The 17777-nt window shown below is 47.2% G+C and overlaps 1 protein-coding gene across 7 annotated transcripts in view; it reads right to left on the bottom strand.

Moving 5' to 3' along the window:
• The window catches only part of ENPP6 (ectonucleotide pyrophosphatase/phosphodiesterase 6), a 222758-nt gene that overhangs the window by 112990 nt on the left and 91991 nt on the right, over nt 1–17777 (bottom strand). The window contains exon 1 of one of the 7 annotated variants that reach the window (XM_062213342.1): nt 11417–11689. The exons of the other annotated variants lie outside the window; for them this stretch is intronic. Within the exon in view, the coding sequence (XP_062069326.1) occupies nt 11417–11657 (241 nt within the window). The 5' untranslated portion in view covers nt 11658–11689. Of the gene's footprint in view, nt 1–11416; nt 11690–17777 lie in introns of those variants that run through there. 7 annotated transcript variants of the gene reach the window in all.

Raw genomic sequence — 17777 nt, 5'->3', positions numbered from 1 at the left:
TGAGTTTGCCATGGTCATGAGTGGCCAGGGAGTACAGAGTCTCACTGAGAGCTTCCTCCAGCCAATCCTTCCCTCTGCTCCCACCCAAGCCCCTGGGAACTCACTGGAACCTCACGTCTGTAACCCCAGCACCTAGGCCATTCCTGGCCCACAACAGGTAGAGCACCAAGTGCACAACCAACCCCAGGACTCCATCTGCCTGTTCCTCTCATGTGAAGGCAGCCAGGACTCAGGCCTAGAAAGATGACATGACTTAGCCAATGTCCTTGCTACTCATGGCAAAGTCAGGAGATGAAACTTGGCTCCCCCACCCCTTTCCTGGGCCCTTTCTGATTCCCTAAGACTTCCCTACCTACGGCACACCAGAAATTTTGCCTTAGCAGCCTGGAGTGAGTGGAAAAAGTCTGCTTGCAGTTGGAGATGATTGGCCAAGGGTCCTGGCCTTGGGGCCACCTGTAACCATTCCTGACCCACAGCACACAGGTTGGGGCACTATGCTGCAGACACCCAAACATACTCAAAATAACCTCCCTGGAGGGGGTTGGGGCTTCATCAAGGGGTAACATATCTGCAGAATCTGGACCTAAAGTCCGTTTATGACTTCAGCCTAACCAGGTCTTTGTCTAAATAAGTCTGCCCACACATCAAGCCGTGACCTCCCTGTGGGCTCTTTTCTCCTTGTTGTCAAAAGGGCTGAAGATAGGCATGATGAAAATCAAGCCAAGTATCCAACCAGAGCCAAATGCTACACAGAGGCCCCACAGGAGCCCCAGGCCTGCCCAGGTTTCTGCCTGGTTAGGCTACGGCACAATGTCTCTATTCACAGAGAGTGACTCTGAAATGTGAGTAGGTGCCGTTTGAAGTATCTCCGAACGAGATGCTAACATGCCGAGTCAGCTCCCTGAGAATTAATTTTAAATGTCCTTTAACCCACTTTTGGCACAGCATTCATGATGAAGAAGGTACCGAGAGCAGCATGGTTCACCCGAAATCCCAGAAGCCTTGGCAGGAGGCATGTGGTCCAATCAATCAACAGTGTGGGGCTGCAGGAAGTGAGAGGGAGGCCAAGATTGGCCATGGTTTGTAGACCACAGTGGTTCCACGGCAATGAGCCCTCTGAAAGCGGGCTGGCTGTTATTGTCATCAGAAGTTTTCACCACATTCTAAAGCTTCACCCACCATCCGAACCACTCCCTTCAGCAGCAGCTGAATGCCCAATCGTTCGCGCTCCCTCCCGTCACCACAGAAGCCAAAAGAAACAGACTTTTTGACAAGTGGCACTTCAGTGTAGAGGGGTCTGTTGATGGGGGCTCCCATAATGATCTGCCAGAAGACGTTTTTCCTGCATGCATTTCTTCCTCGGGGCAGGGGCTGGTTGGTGCACTTTCAACTTCTGTGGCCCAGCGCCTCAACTACCCAGCCTTCCTCTTGCAGGAGCTTACACAGGCTCATCACAGAGACTAGAGTCCTGAGCAGAAACATGGGGAGATGTCATTCAAGTGTCTCTTGGGAAATAAGTGCCAAAATTTACACAAACGTTCGTGCAGATGAGAAAACAGATTTTAATTGTGCATCTGTGCAACTGTGGGCCGAGCAGAGATAGGAAGTACATTTACTGGAGTCCGTGGGGATCCATGGGATGGATTTCTCTCATTTACAACCATTGTCATTTCACATGTTTCTGGAACTCTCCTTCAAAACATTGTCTATGAGCCCAGAAAGAGTCAACTCCAGGTGACTATCCTACTCAAACTGAGATAAAACCTATTGAAAATTTACTTCTTCCAATACAACTCACTGAAATAAAAAGATCTTCAAATTGTCCCATCTTTGCTAATAGGAGCCCCTTTATTCAGACTTCTGAATGTCTCACAGCCTTGGAATCAGTTCAAGCTCCCTTCCTAATTCTTTCCTATCCACTCATCAGCCAATCGGCAAGTTCTGTCTCAAGGTGCTCTTCAAATTCAACTCTTCCCCTCCACCAAGAATAGGTGCTCAGATGTGTGAAAGGGAAAGAGAGGATAGAGGGAGCACATTGGACGCTCTTTGGAAAGCCTTCCAACAACTGCACGTGGGTTGTTTTGTTTTGTTTCACCAACTCATCTTTTTGTAACCCTTCAGCCCACAACAGAATACAAGCAGGGCTGGACCTCTTCCTCTGTCTTGTTAATGCTCATTTCTGGTAGTTTGGTTTTGATGTGTAGCCTAGAGTCATGACAGTCATTACTGATCTCTTTTAAGTTAGATCTGGCTTAAAATTCATTTTCTGCTAAAAATCTTTGCACTCATCTTTCAGTGCTTAGTTTTGGATCCACCTTTTCTGTAGGAATGTTCGAGACCATGATTCCTCTCAGGGATACCACCTCCTCCTCACTTACAGACGTGTCTCTCTATGCCATTCATTTAAATGATGCAACACTCAGCTTTGGAACATCTCCTCTTGACCTGTGTGTTATTATTTTGTTCTTAAATTGTTTGACATTTCAGGCATTTAAAAATATTTTCCCCTCATCTAGTTTTCTCAGAGTAATAGACCCGCCCACAAATTTCTTACAGAAGACAGCCAATAGCCATTGAGTGTCTGTGATACATTGCATTAAAGTCAGAGTTAATTCCCACCGCTTCCTGTGGGAGGATCAGACATCCCTGAACTGTTGGCTTCAGCTTGGTTGTGAGAGCTGCGTTAGCCAATGAAAAGTGAGTGGGCGTGACTTGTGCCTGCTCTGAGCAGAAGCCTTCAGCATTATTGTGGTTTCTGCTGTTTTCCCATTTACCCCACCATGTGAGCATCGTGTCTCAGTTACTTGCATTTCAGCCTGGAGCCAAGAATGAAGAGGAAATGGGACAGAATTAATTCCTCCAGGCCATAGACACCAGTGAGAAGGAAACCTTAGTTGTTGTGAGCCTCAAGGATGTTTGGAATTGCTTGTTATAACCGCAAAACTCAGCCTAAACTTCCTGATAAAGTGTGCAATATATACAGTACAGGTTTCAACATGTTGATTTAACACATATATTTCTGTATTCAGTCTTCACAACAAACCTATTGGTTTTCTTTTCTTCATTCTACTGATAAAAATATTATAGTTCAAAAGAATCTTCAAATTTGAAAGGTCAAGAATTGACAGAATAATTTAAATTAGATCTTTTGTAGCAAATTCATGGCTCTTTCCAAAATGCCGTGTTAGGGGTTAAATTGTGATCCCCCAAAAAATACACTGAGGTGCTGTGACACAGTGGGTTATGCTGCCACCTGCAATGCTGGCATTACATATCAAAACGCCAGTTTGAGTCCCAGCTGCTCCTCTTCAGATCCAGCTTTCTGTTAATGTGCCTGGGAAGGCAGCAGAAGATGGCCCAAATGCTTGGGTTCCAGGGAGACCATGACTGAGTTCCTGGCTCCTGTCCTTGGCCTGGCTATTAGAGCCATTTGTAAGGGAACCAGTTGATGAAAGATTCTCTCTCTCTCTCTTCCTCTCTCTCTTTCCCTCTGCTGTTCAAATAAATAAATCTTTCAAAAAATTTATTGAAGTACTAACCCTTGGTATCTGTTAAATGAGACCTCATTTGCAAATAAGATCTTAGTAGAAGTAATCAAGTTAAGATGAGGCCATTACAGTAGGGCAGAGTTCAATACAGCTGGTATCCTTATAAAACAAGAAGAGACACAGAATACACACAGGAGAACTGTGCGTGACAATGGATGCAGACATTGGAGCAATGCATGTACAAACCTAGGAATGCCAGTGATTACTGGGAACATCAAAAGCTAAGAGAAAAGGTACAAAACACATTTTCCCTCAAAAGCCTTTAGAGAGAGCATGGTCTTGCTAATTCCAGATTGCTCAGAACTGTGAGCTTATGAATGTCTGTTTATGGTATGAATGTCAATTTAAGGTAATGTGTGACACTGGCCCTAGGACAAGAAAATTCCATGACTACCTCAATTTCCCAGAAAGTTTCCAGTGCATAGGCATGGGGGTGCAAGTGGCCTAGCACCCATGCATTCTGTCATCGGCAGTCTAGTGTCACCGTCCTGCCTGTACAGTTCCCAGGGACCACAGCCTGGGTGGCCTAAATAGCCGATGTCTATTTCCTCCCAGTTCTGGAGGTGAGCAGCCCCAGATGGCGGTGTCAGTAGGCTTGGTTTCCTCTAAGACCTTTCTCCTTGGCTTGCACAGGCTCTGTTCTGCCCATGTCTTCCCACGGTCTCCCTTCTGTGTGTCTGGGCCCTAATATCCTAATATCAGCGATCTTGACTTAAGCTCCCCTCCATCATGACTACATTTTAACTTATTTATCTACTTAAAGACCAAATGTAGTCACATTCTGGAATACTGCGGGTTGAGACTTCAGGGAGAGTACAGTTCAGCCACAATGTCATCTCACGTGCTTCAACACCTAAGGGAGCTTCTCGGGATGTCTGTGCCCACAGCCAGGTCACACGAGCAGTGTGGGACAGAAGCTGGGAGCAGAAAGGTGAACCCCGGGCCCTTTTGTAGCCAGATCCCTCCCTCAGACAGCTGGGACCACATGCACCAGGCCACCACTGTCCTGGCACGGTTCCTGTGTTGGTTTGGAATCAGCATTTGGTTCAACGCTTTGCTGCTACCTCTGCTTTCCTGGCTTTAGTAATCTTGACTGAAACTGGGCCCCCCTCGGGCTAGGCCGACTCCTGGTGCTGTGGGTGAACTTCCTCCCCAAAGCCCAGCTCTTCTGTCCCCCTGCTCTGGCTCAGCCCTCCTCACAGGTGACACTGCTTCCAATCCTAAAACTACAAATTAAAACAAAATTGAAAAGCATGAGTATTTTGCCATATATAAGGTTATTGGACCAAATGGTAATTAATTTGCTCAGATGGCTGTTTATATAGCTTTTATATAAGCATAGCATGATTTTACTTTTTTCTCCTGATTACTTCAGAAATGTCTAAAATCAAATAATAACCAACAATTTCTTTGAAACTTTGAGTGTTTCAATTTTTAACTATTACTTCTTCATTACAATAAATGTTATGGGGAGAAGTCAGACATAATAAACAAATTGGCACTGTGAGACAAATAAGGATTCTAAGAGAAGTGATGGCAGCTGTTTCAGATAGAATGGGCATCAAAGACGTATCCACTACCGCGACCATGGGGAAGAGATGTGAGCAAAGCAGAGAAGCAAGTCTTGGGCCTTTTGGGGAGGAAATCGTTCCAGCGAGAAGAAACAGAGTGTGAGGGTCCTGAGGTGGACTGTGCCTGGCCCAGCAGGGCACCGAAGCAGCTACAGCGAGGAAGCCAGAGGAAGAGAAGTGGGAAAGGAGGTCAGAAAGGGGCTGGGTGACGGCGCAGGCCCCGCTCTGTAGGAAGTTTTGACTTTACTTGGAGTGAAAACAGAATGGACGGGTGGATTTCAACAGAGGAGCAAAAGGGTGGAACACCTGTTGCACCGGAAATGCCATGGCCCACGAGTGGAGAGCTGAGCGCAGGGAGAAGGCAGGGGGCGCTATAACACTGCGGAGGCGCCGGGCACCCACAGGTGGTAGCCCTGGGCAGGTGCTAGCAACCCGGGCAGGGGAGCTTCAGAACCGCCCCGAAAGCACAGCTGAGGCCAGTTGTGAAGATGAGGAGGAGCCAAGGAACGAAGAATGAATCAGGGGGAGGACAGGGTCCTGGAAGCCGGGTGAGGTGTCGGGAAAGAGGCGCTTGAGCCGTGCCAAACGCTGCTCCTGGGCAGGGGCATCAATGCCAGGACTGGTCGTGGGCGGCCGAGGTTGCCGGTGAAAACACGGGCGGTCCTGGCACAGGAGAGAGTGGAAAGAGCAGGAGCACCCCAAAGTCAGGTCATCTATTTGAGGAGAAGTCTGCATTCCAGGCAGCTGAACGGGGGGTCGAGCGTCCCTGTGTAAATGCTGATCTTGGGTGAAGCAGAGAGGAGGGAGCCAGGGTGGCCCGTGCTGTGGGTGGGCAGAGGTCTGAGGGCCCCCGCCCAGCGGAGCCTGAATTGGGCTGGAGGCTGAAGATGTGGGCTTTTTTATTTTCAGAACATGATTGCTCAAGTGCTTTCTGCGCTGATTTCCTTTGGTCCAGGTGACGGCTGGTTTTAATTTAAATCAGATATTTTCTTAAAAGCGGGGGGGGGGGGGGGGGGAAGCGAACCTTACCCCGTAGTCTGCGCCTCCAGATCTGCACCACCCGTTATTTCTGGGAGCGGGATAGGAAAGACGCTGGCACAGATCGTAATTCTGAGCATTTAACGTCTTGGGTTTTGCTTTGGCTCCCAGGGAGAACGAACGGAGAGCCATTTTTCAGGCTCTCGCTGCCTCCTGGCCTGGCCCTGGGGAGATCTCTGCCCTGAGTCTCAGGTCACACGCAGACTCCGGGCCACTCCAGCATGCAGGCTCCATGTGGGAACTGGGCTCCCACGCCTACCCTGCTATGTCAGTTCTGCTCCTGCCATCTGGCAGTGGAGAGAACGAGACCACCCGACCTCCTTGCATTTTATTTGCTGACTTTCAAATGTTAAAATGCCAACATACTACAGAGCAAACTTATTTCAGCGTATGTTTGCAGTGAACTTCAAATCCTACACTGTCCTGCCTGCTACTCACAATAGTTCTGGGCCACTTTCCCCAACTCCTTTACCAAAAGTGTTCAAGAATTACAAACGGATGTTGCCATTAGCCTTAGCAAAACGATGCTAAGTTATGCAAAGCGTATGCAGTATTTTCTTTTACCCATGACCTGGATTAAACACATCATTGCTTCCTTCTATTGATTTTATGTTACGATTAACTTAAAATGTGTAGACTTAGCCCGAAAGAGGGAATAACTTTGCAAAAAAAAAAAAAATTCACAGTAACATAGATTAATGTTGTGGTTGTCTCTTAATTAAAATTAAAAGATCAGGATCAGTGCTGTGGCATAGAAGGTAAAGCCACCACCTGTAGCGCCAGCATCCCATATGAGCACTGGTTTGAGTCTCGACTGTTCCACTTTCCATCCAGTTCACTGCTAATGCACCTGGGAAAGCAGCAGCAGATGACCCCAAGTCCTTGGGCCCCTGCCACCCGCCACCCATGTGGGAGATCTAGATGAAGCTCCTGGCTTTAGTCTTGCCCAGCCCTGACCATTGTGGCCATTTGGGGTATGAACCAGCAGATGGAAGATATCTCTCTCTCTCTCTCTCTCTCTCTCTCCCTCTCTGTAACTCTGCCTTTCAAATAAATAAATCTTTAAAAAAATATTTGAGTAGATCCATGCACAGCCATTCAGCATAAAAGTAAAATATGATGACGCACACCATGCCTATGGCTGTTTATTCCAGCTCAGGTCCCATCGCTTTAAAGTGTTTTCTCACATTCCTCTAATGGGAAGGAGATTCTCTGCTCTGGGCCTTTGTAGCAGGTTGGGAAACTACCATTGATGACTTTGTGTATTACTTTGCTCAGACTGCTGTAACGGAGGACCACAGAGTGAGTTGCTTGCAGAACAAAAATGAATGCTTTCAACTCTAGATGCTAGAAGTTCAAGATCAAAGTGTCAGCAGGTTTGGTTCCCCTGAGCCACGCCCCTTGGCTTGCAGACAGCCTCCTGCCTGCTGTGTCCTCACATAGCCCTTTCTCTGTACAGGTGAGACCCTGGGGTCTCTTCCCCGTCTTCTGAGAACACCTGTCGTTTTGGAAGCCCCTCCACTCTAACAGCCCCAGTTTCACTTAACCACCTCTTAAAGGCCTTCTCTCCAAACATGGTACCAGGGAGTGGAATGCCAACTTGAGTTCAGGGGAAAGGAACATAATTCAGGTCATAACACCATGCACCTTGCCATTCCTTTTAGAATATTAGTGGGTATCCATTCTCTGAATGTCTCCCCTCAATTTAATGTAAGCTCCCTGGGGAAAGACCCAGCCTCAAGACATAGTGACCTCTGGGCTGGTGCTGAGGTGCAGTGGGCTAAGCCTCCACCTGTGGCACTGGCATCCCATATGGGTACCAGTTCATATCCTGGCTGCTCCAATTCAGATCCTGCTCTCTGCTATGGTCTGGGAAAGCAGTAGAAGATGGTCTAAGTCCTTGGGCCCCTATACTTGCATGGGAGACCTGGAAGAAGCTCCTGGCTCCTGACTTCAGATCATCCCAGCTCCAGCTGTTGAGGCCATTTGGGGAGTGAATCAGCAGATGGAAGACCTCTCTCTGTGTCTCTAACTCTACCTCTCAAGTAAGTAAATTAAAAAAAAAAAATTCTGTGTCCCTAGCAATCAACTGCTTGATTGATCTTGATCACTACTGGAATTTCATTCACATTTGTCTTAATGCAAACATGTTTTGAGGGACAAAACCAATGAGTGGTGGTGGCTTCCTGTCAGTGACTGGCCTGCACAATTTCCTTACAGGTTAGGCCTGTGGGTCTCCTGCCACCGTTCCCTGGCTTCCCCACGTAACTCTCTTCTCCATGGAGTGTCAGCCATGTGCGTAATTTCTACATAAAGGACTCCCAAGAGGGGCCAGTTCTGACTCTCAAATTCCTCAGGCCTTGCTCATGCTCATGTGTGCACCCAGCAGCACCTGGACTTCTGGCCTGAGGAAGAACTGGCTGTCCATCTCATTTTGTTCTGCAGCTGAGGAGAAGAGACCAGGCCAAGGGAGAGCTTGTTGGAGTCTTCCCATGAGAATTCCAAGCAAGTTCTCCCAGCTCCAAGGCCAGCATTCTTTCCAAGAACCCACCATTCTTCACTATGTAGAAGACACCAGGGCTTCCTGTCTTCTGTGCAAGAATTTGAGTCATGAAGCAGGATCACAGCCTCTCTTATGAATTATGAGGACCCCCAAAACTGCATACTTTTAGGTGCCAAAAATACCTGACCTGATAATTCCATTGCTCCACAAAATGCTCAAACCATGCATTTAAGCACAATTCCCAAAAGGATATATCCTTGCTTACATGAAAGAAAGAAAAAAGGGGAGCATTTCAACATCAGGTGGAAAGATAAATAGAGATATTGAGGAATACAGTCTAACTATCCAGAGTCACTTTGGGAACAGTGGAGATGATTCCAGTTTCTTGGCCTGGTATCTCCCCATTTGCAAATTCTACTCTAAGACTGAAAGTTTGTCAGCAGATACAGATCCTACCCAAGAATCTTTGTACCTAAGCACGAGCCTTGCTGCATATCCAGTGTTCAGTTCGGCTCCTATAAAAGTGGAAAAGTCAACTCCTATAGCAAGTGGCTTTTCAAATCAGCTGATCTATTGTGCCATCTGAAAATACACAGGTGTAACACCCTGGGGGACAGATGACTTCCCCAGGCCAGCCTCAGTTTGAAAGCAAGCGTGGGATCTTTGTCAGACACTCATGGGGTCTCTGTCCCCGTCCCACGGTTGGAAGGGTTCTTCTTTCATGGCCAGACCAGGGAAAGTACCCACAACCCAAAAGAAGGTGTGTGTCTGTGCGACAGAGGCTTTGCACAGAAGATTCCTGGTGCCAACACTGGGAGTGCGCGTCCCACCCACAAAAGGCAGTGTCACGGGCTTGGTTTCTAGGTGGACTCTGGCAGGGTCCCTCTTCACTAACTGGAGTCTGACTTTCTAACATGGATTTCATTCATTTGCAGGGAGCCCGAGCAGGCTGCACGTGGCAGTTGATGAATGGGGTCTTGCAGCAGCAAATGCTGTGCTGAACCACTGGGGCGGGGTGGCCTGCGGACATGAGGCCACCGGCTCAAAACCGAGGCGTAGCCGAGACTCACAACGACATCTGTGTGGGACCCAGCAGCCTGCAAAGACTGCTCTCCTGCAAGGGGAGAAGCGTGCCAAGTGCGGACGAGAGGGACTTTTGTGATTCTATTTATCTTAGAGACTGGCTGCTTGTTGGGGGACATAAAGCAACAAACAAACAAATTCCTTGCTTGTGTGCAGTCTGAGGGTTTTGTTTGTTTGTGTTTGTTTGTTTAACCTCCATGCCTTCACTGCTCATTCTGCAAAGTCTCTTTGCCCTTTTCTGGTGGGCATCAGTTTCTGGCACTCGTTTGCGTGCACACATATAGCGCCCTGTATAAAGTCAGGGGCGCCCGCGTGCATAGCCCCTCTCTGCCCCCATAATTGGTCAAGCTCTCCCTGGGCTCAGAGTGTATGGCTTTGGTGCTGGGTGGAGATCTGAAGCAAGATAACAGAGTTCGCATCCTCTTTCCCTGAATACAATTTATCAAGTTCTGCCTGTGATCACAGCACACAGCCAAGTCCTGCGTAACCAGCAATAACGTCCCCGCCTCCCCGGGTAGTAGGCTAAGTCCTCGCTGACAGTCTGTTGCTGGCCCTTACAAAGGGTAGCGGCCAAACGAACAGAAACGGCGAGTCTAACTGTGAACGGAAAGAAGGCTGCAGGTAAAAATACTGGGGCCCCCACAGTCCCCCTGGCCAGAGGCTTCAACCCCACCGTGTCTGGGCGTGAAACCAGTAACGGAAAGAGGGAAAGAGGGGTAGGCATCCAAGCACACTTTCAAAAGGTCACAGGAAAATAGAATGAACAGGTAAGTTTCTTTGGGTGCAAAACCATTTGAGATTCACGCCTAGTGTTTTTCATAATCCACACTGCCCATGAACTTTGTCAAGACCTCGTGTATTGCATACTACTGCATGGATGGAAGGCAGCTCTGTGGAATTGCATTTGGAGTTCTGACAATTCCAGATAAGCACCGTCTTTAGTCAAATCAGCTACCCCAAAGCCAGGCAGCCTGGATTAGCGGAGGTTTTGTTTGCTTTGTTGGCGTCTTGTTGGTTTGTTTGTTACAGATGCTGGAAGTTAAGGTGGGGAATTTGAACCGCACAATGGTTTTGTTCCTTCCTCATGTCATTTTACCTGAAATGACACTTGAAAGGAGGGGAAAGTGGCCTTGCTGAGGAACTCTGAGGGGTGCAACCCCCAAATCCCCTCCAGGTAATCCAGGACTTCTCGCTGAGGAGTCCCGAGGGTAACCCCCACAGCCTAGCACACACCTGGGGGGGTGACACCCACCCACACAACTGTGGGGTGACAGATGACCACAGAGAGCTGAGGGTCAGGTGGAATTTGGCATGGCCCCATGAAGACCTGTTGCTTTTTTCCACTTGAACTTGGCCAGTGCTGAATTAGGTAGGATGGGTGTTTGTCAAACAGATAGGTGCTTGTCAACTCATTCGGTCCCATCTATTGCTGGGGCTCAACTCTCCGCCACACCAAGAATCCAAAACAGCGCCCAAGAAAAACTCTTGAGAACAACACAACTGTGAAAAAAATCTTCCCAGCCAAGACCACAGACTTCTTGTCAAGCTCTGGTGTCCCAAAGGACCAGGGACACCTGAGCACTTAAATGAGACCCCGATAGCAGGAACTCACTGTTCCCTGCTTGGCTCCAGCACCCCTAGTCCAGCCCTCCCCAAAGAGGCCACACACTCACCTGTCATGAGCGTGTAGTAGTTGGGATAGGAGAGGCTGGGGAAGTCGGGGGTCAAGTAGTCCACTTTCACTCCCCGGCTCACGATGTCTCTAAAGCCGGGCAGGGACCCCAGAGCCTCCTCGCTGATGTAGTCCGAGCGGAACCCGTCCAGCAGCAGCACCAGGAGCTTCCGGCGGGCAGAGCCCGGCTGAGCCGGGCCCAGTACCAGCACCAGCAGGAGGGCCCCGAGCTTCGCGGCCATGCTGCCAGGAACCTGCCAGTGGCTGGCTGGCACGGCCGTCCCCTTGCAAAGACTGAGGACGGACGATCTGTAGCTATTCTCTCTTCTAGGGGCTGGACCTTGAGCTGCTGGCCTTCCTGAGCCAAACTGACTTTCAGAATTTAAAGGGCCAGCACCCCCTTTTCAAACACCCTTAGCTGGGAAAGCCTGAGACAGATAAGCTGGGGTTCCAGACAGCCCAGAATTCACACCAGGGGAGAGAGTACAACCTTATTATTGTTGGTGACGGTTCCAAAAATACAAGCGCCCACAGAGAGGTGGAATTTTAGAAGATGACAAAGTCAACACTGACTTTGCGGTTGGGCTAACCAAAGGGAGGAGCCAAGGAGAAAGGCAATCTTTTCATTTGTTTCTCTCCCACGTCTTTGCCGGATTTAAACTCCCTGCCCTCTTCACTTGCCATTTAGTAAGGTAAACCTCTTCATTTGGAGTTTAAACACAAGTCAATCCAGTTCAGTGTGTCCATGTGAACTTCTAGCCTGGTCTCCTATACCATAGCATTTTAAATTAAATGATGTGCCCATGTCTCGACCATTTATTTTTTTTTCTTTTGCATCTATAGGCAGTATTATTATTTTTATTTCTCCAGTATGAATGACCTGCTGATGCCCAAGCCCTTCTATAGGAGGAGGTGGTTCAGAAAAGAAAGAAGTTTCCAGAGCTGGACAAGGAGAGGCCGTTCCTGGCAGGCTGGTCAGCAACGTTGCCTCAAGAGGGCAGACGTGAGACAGAGAGCGGCAGAACAGGAGTTTAAAATGGGAAAGCAGAGCTGGGCTTCGGATAAGGGGTGGAGCCAGAGGCGGCTGTGGTTCAGCACCAGGGAGGTAGGTGGAGGGAGGAGAGCCGCCGGGCTCAGGTGCACCAGGAGGCAGAGTTAGCACTACATCCCCCCATCGCCAGGGTTCCCTAGAGTGGCATAGTTCAATCCTACCATCGGTAAAGGCTGATGCTTAGCAAAGCTCTGATGTTAATAGTGTTCCAGTGCTGCCCGGGCGTGGGCAACAGCTGACAGGCTGAGGACAGACGCTGCCCACTCTCGTCGTGGCCGATCTAAAGCGCCTCTCCACCTCAGCCCGCTCCCTGCCTGTGCCTTTCCTGCTGTGTTCTGTTGTGTTTCGCGTCAAGCTCTTACATGGGACTGCCCATGTCACCCTCTAAATCGTGAGAACACGAAACACATCAGCCGCATTGCCAGTCCCATCTCAAGTGACCTGGACAAGAATTAGGCTTTAATTTTCCAATAAAATGCTAACAATTTGAATAATTAGAAGATAAGAAAAGAGGGGGATGAATCTTAATGGTCTGAAAACAGTGTTATTCACGTTTGAGCTGCAGAGCATAATTGTCTTTTTTTTTTTTTTTTTTTGACAGGCAGAGTTAGACAGTGAGAGAGACAGAGAGAAGGGTCTTCCTTCCATTGGTTCACCCCCGAAGTGGGCGCTACGGCCGGCGCGCTGCATCGATCCGAAGCCAGGAGCCAGGTGCTTCCTCCTGGTCTCCCACGCGGGTGCAGGGCCCAAGGACTTGGGCCATCCTCCACTGCCTTCCTGGGCCACAGCAGAGAGCTGGGCTGGAAGAGGAGCAACAACTGGGAAAGAACCCGGCACCCCAACCAGGACTAGAACCCAGTGTACCGGCGCCGCAGGCGGAGGATTAGCCTAGTGAGCCACTGTACCACCCGATACTTGCTTTTTAAAAAAAAAAAATTTAAAGATTTATTTATTTCTTTGAAAGGCAGAGCATCAGAGAGGAGAGAGAGAGAGAGAGAGAGAGAGAGAGAAACCTTCCATCCACTGGTTCATTCCCCAAATGACTGCAACAGCCAGGTGTGGCCCAGGCGAGGGCCAGATGGCAGCCGGGAGCCAGGAACTCCATCTCGGTGTCCCATATGGGTGGCAGGAGACAATCAATTGGGTTGTCGCCCACTGCTTTTCCAGGTACATCAGCAGGAAACTGCATCAGAGGCAGAGCAGCTGGGACTTAAGCCATTGTTCCAATTTAGAATGCCAGTGCCACAAGAGGCAGCTTAACTGGTTGCGCCATGTCGGCCTCTGCTACTTATTTTTTCAAGACTGGCAATGCTGTGAGGTCGTTTCCTATAGAGGTTCCATTCAAATTATTCAAAAAACTTCCCCTGATTTTTGGAACCCTTTTGTCCCCCAGGCAGCTCAAAGTCTTGCTAGGGAAATGCATGAGCTCTCAGGAATGAGCTGGTGTCCAGCCTCATCCAGGAATGTGTGTGAGTTGGGCTTCTCCAGAGTCACCCCCAGCAGGGTATACCCGTATGTATATGCAGATAGATGGGGGGGGGGGTCACCAGGGGGATTGGCTCACGATTAAGGAGGCTGAAGAGCCGCACCCACGGCAGGCAGTCTGCAAGCTGCAGCCCCAGGAGGGCTCAGTCCAGGTCTCAGGGGCTCAGAACCAGAAAGCCAACCGTGCAGCCCTTGACCCAAGGACACGGTCTAAGAACCCAGTGGGTCACTGGCGTAAGTCTCGGAGTCCAAAGATCAGAGAGGCTGGAGTTCGGATGTCCAAGCACAGAGGGGTGTCCACTTCCTGCAGAGACCGGAAATGGCAAGTATCCCATCTGCCCTCTCTGGGGTCAGCCCTGGAATTAGGAACTTAATAAACTGTAAAGGATTTAAATTGTACATACTATATTTTATAGCCACCAGAATGCTATTTAATAAATAAGATGAAATAAGGACATTTTCAGATAGCCAAAAGCTAGAGAATTAGTCACCAACAGAACTGTACTACGTGAAATATTAAGGATGTCCTTCGGGTTAAAGGGAAATAATGCAGGTTGAAAATGAAGATTCACAGGAAATAGGAAAAGTTGATCATATGTAGTAAATATGTGAATAAATATATATGACTGTATTTTTAATGTCCCTAAAAACAAATATTGAAATTAAAATCATAAAATTATGATGGGATTTATTAAGACTTAAAAGATATAAAAGCAACAACATTAAAGACACAGGTAGAATGTTTAAATGGAATTAAACTATTGCAAAGTTCTCACCACTTATGAAATGTGAAGAGTCAAATGTCAACTGATCACATACAAATTCCAAGCACACTGCCATAAGATACACATTGTTATCCTCAGAGAAACCACTTTGAAAAAATACAAAGAGCACTAGCCAATAGAGAAGTGGGAGACGATCTGAACCTAAAATCCCACAGCAAACGTCACACTCAATGACAAGAAGCTGAGAGCCCTTCCTTGAAGATCAGGAACAAGGCGGGGATGTCATCACTTGCCACTTTTATTCAACAGAGTACTGGAAAGAAAAATTATTTATTCAAAGAGTACTGGCCAGAAAAATTAGGTAAGAGAAGGAAATAAATGGCATCCAAATTGGAAAGGAAGAAGTAAATCATTTCTGTCTGCAGATGACATGATCTTATATGTAGAAAACCCTAAAGACTCCACAAAACTGTTAGTAGTAATTTAAAACTCATCAAAGTAGCAGAATGCAAAATCAACAAGCAAAAATCAGATATATTTCTAAACATTTACAATGAATAGTCCAAATCTGAAATTAAGAAAACAATCCCGGGGCTGGTGCTGTGCAGGGTTTCCCATATGGGCGCTGGTTCGTGTCCCGGCTGTTCCACTTCCAATCCAGATCTCTGCTATGGCCTGGGAAAGCAGCAGAGCATTGCCCAAGTCCTTGGGCCCCTGCACCCATGTGGGAGACCCAGAAGAGGCTCCTGGTTCCTGGCTTCGGATTAGTGCAGCTCTGGCCATTGTGGCCAACTGGGGAGTGAACCAGTGGATGGGAGACCTCTCTCTCTCTCTCTCTCTCTCTCTCTCTCTCTCTCTCTGCTTCTCCTTCTGTGTAACTCTTTCAAATAAAAATAAATAAATCTTAAAAAAAAGAACACAATCCCATTTATGTTAGCATCAAAAAGAATAAAATACTTAGAAATAAATCTATCCAAACAGGGGAAAAACTTGTATACTAAAACTGAAGCCTTGTGGAGACAAGTAAAAAGACACAAGTAAATGGAAAGACATTTCATTTTCATGTACTGGAAGACTTCATATATCCCAGAGCAATCTATATATTGGTACGCCAGTGCTATTACAATTGAATTCAGAGTGGCATTTCTTTTTTTTTGAATTATTTATTTATTTAAAAAGTGTATCAGAGAGGCAGAGGGACAGAAGAATGGAAGGAGACAGAGAACTCCCACCTACTAGTTCACTCCTCAGATGCCTGCAACGGCTGGCACCAGGCTGAAGCTAGGAGCCAGGCACTCCAGCCAGATATTCCACAGGGTTGACTGGGACCCAAGTACTTGAGCCATCACCTGCTGCTTCCCAGCAGGGAACATGAGTGGGAAGCTGGGATCAGGAGCAGAGCCAGCACCTGCAACAAGACACTCTGATATGTGATGTGGGCATCCCAACCGGCAACTTAGCTACTAGGCCAAGTGCCCATCCCCTTCCTCAACAGCTTTTCTTAATGAAAGATGGGATAAAATCCTAAAATTCACAGGGAACAAAAGACCCAAAACAGCCACAATGATCTTGAGAAAGAATATAAAATGAAGGCATCACACTTTCTGTTTTTAAAGTAATTATAAAGCTACAGTAATTAAAATAATATTGACATAAAAACAGACACAAAGATCAATAGACCAGAACAGAACAGAGAGATCAGCAATAAATCCTTATGTACACAGTTAACAGATCTTTAAGGAGGGTGCCAAGAATACCTCTTCAAAAACTGGGGAATTTTGGGGGGAAACTGAAAATCCACATACAAAAGGGTGAAATTGGACCCCAATCTTACACCATACATGATAGTCAACGTTAAATGGATTAAGATTTGAATCCAAGACCTGAAACTGTACAACTCAGAGAAGTAAACACAGGGAGAAAACTTTGTGACGTTGTTCTTGGCAATGATTTCCTGGATACACCAAAAGCATGAATAGCAAAAGTGAAAATAAATAAATGAAGCATCAGAAAGTCTTCTGTATACCAAATAAAACAACAGAGTGAGAGGTAACCCATGGTATAGGAGAAAATATTTGCAAATCATATATCTGACAGGAATCAATTCCCAATACATGTGAGGAACTAACAACTAAATTGCAAATAAATAAATAAATAAATAAAACCTAAATAACTCCATTTTAAAATGAGCAAAGGTGTTGAATATAATTTTTCAAAGAATAAATAGGGGCTGGTGCTATGGCATAGTGGGTGAAGCCACCACCTGTGGTGCCAGCAACCTATATGGATACTGGGTCAAGTCCCAGCTGCTCCACATCTGATCCAGCTCCCTGCTCTGGCCTGGGAAAGCAATAGAAGATGGTCCAAGTCCTTGGGTCCCTGCACCAGCAAGGGAGACCCAGAAGAGGCTCCTGGCTCCTGGCTTCTGATCAGCGCAGCTCCAGCCATTGCAGCTATCTTGGGAGTAAACCACCAGTGGATGGAAGACTTTCTCTCTCTCTCTTTCCCTCCCTCTCCCTCTCCCTCTCCCTCTCCCTCTCCCTCTCCCTCTCCCTCTCTCCCTCTCCCTTTCTCCCTCCCTCTCTGTAACTCTGCCTTTCAAAAAAAATAAATAAATAAAAATGACCAAGAGGCATACTAAAAGGTGCTCAACATCACTGATTATCAGAGGAATGCACATTAAAATGTCAATGATATATCCTTTCACATCTGCTAGAATGGCTATTCTAAAAAATGGATACATTACAAGTTTTTGGTCAGTAAGTGAAGAAATTGAAACCTTGGTACATTGTTGCTGGGGATGTAAAATGGTACAATGAGCGTGGAAAACTGTATGGCAGTTCCCAAAAAAATTCCAAATAGAATTACCATATGACACAACAATGCCGCTCCTGGTTATGTATCCAAATGAATTGAATTCAGGATCTCAAAGAGGTATGCACACTTCCACGTTTGTTGCAGCATTATTCACAATGCCAAGATATAAAAGATGAAATAATTCATGAAGTTGCAGAAAACTTAAACAAAACTATCAAGCAACTTAAAGAAAACTCTCTAACAATTGGATACCATAGCACATCACACCCAACAGCAGGACATAT

Source organism: Lepus europaeus, chromosome 16 (assembly GCF_033115175.1).
Source record: "Lepus europaeus isolate LE1 chromosome 16, mLepTim1.pri, whole genome shotgun sequence".
NCBI lineage: Eukaryota > Metazoa > Chordata > Mammalia > Lagomorpha > Leporidae > Lepus > Lepus europaeus.
Note: the sequence above shows the minus strand (reverse complement) of the source record. Positions and strands in the feature narration are given on the sequence as shown.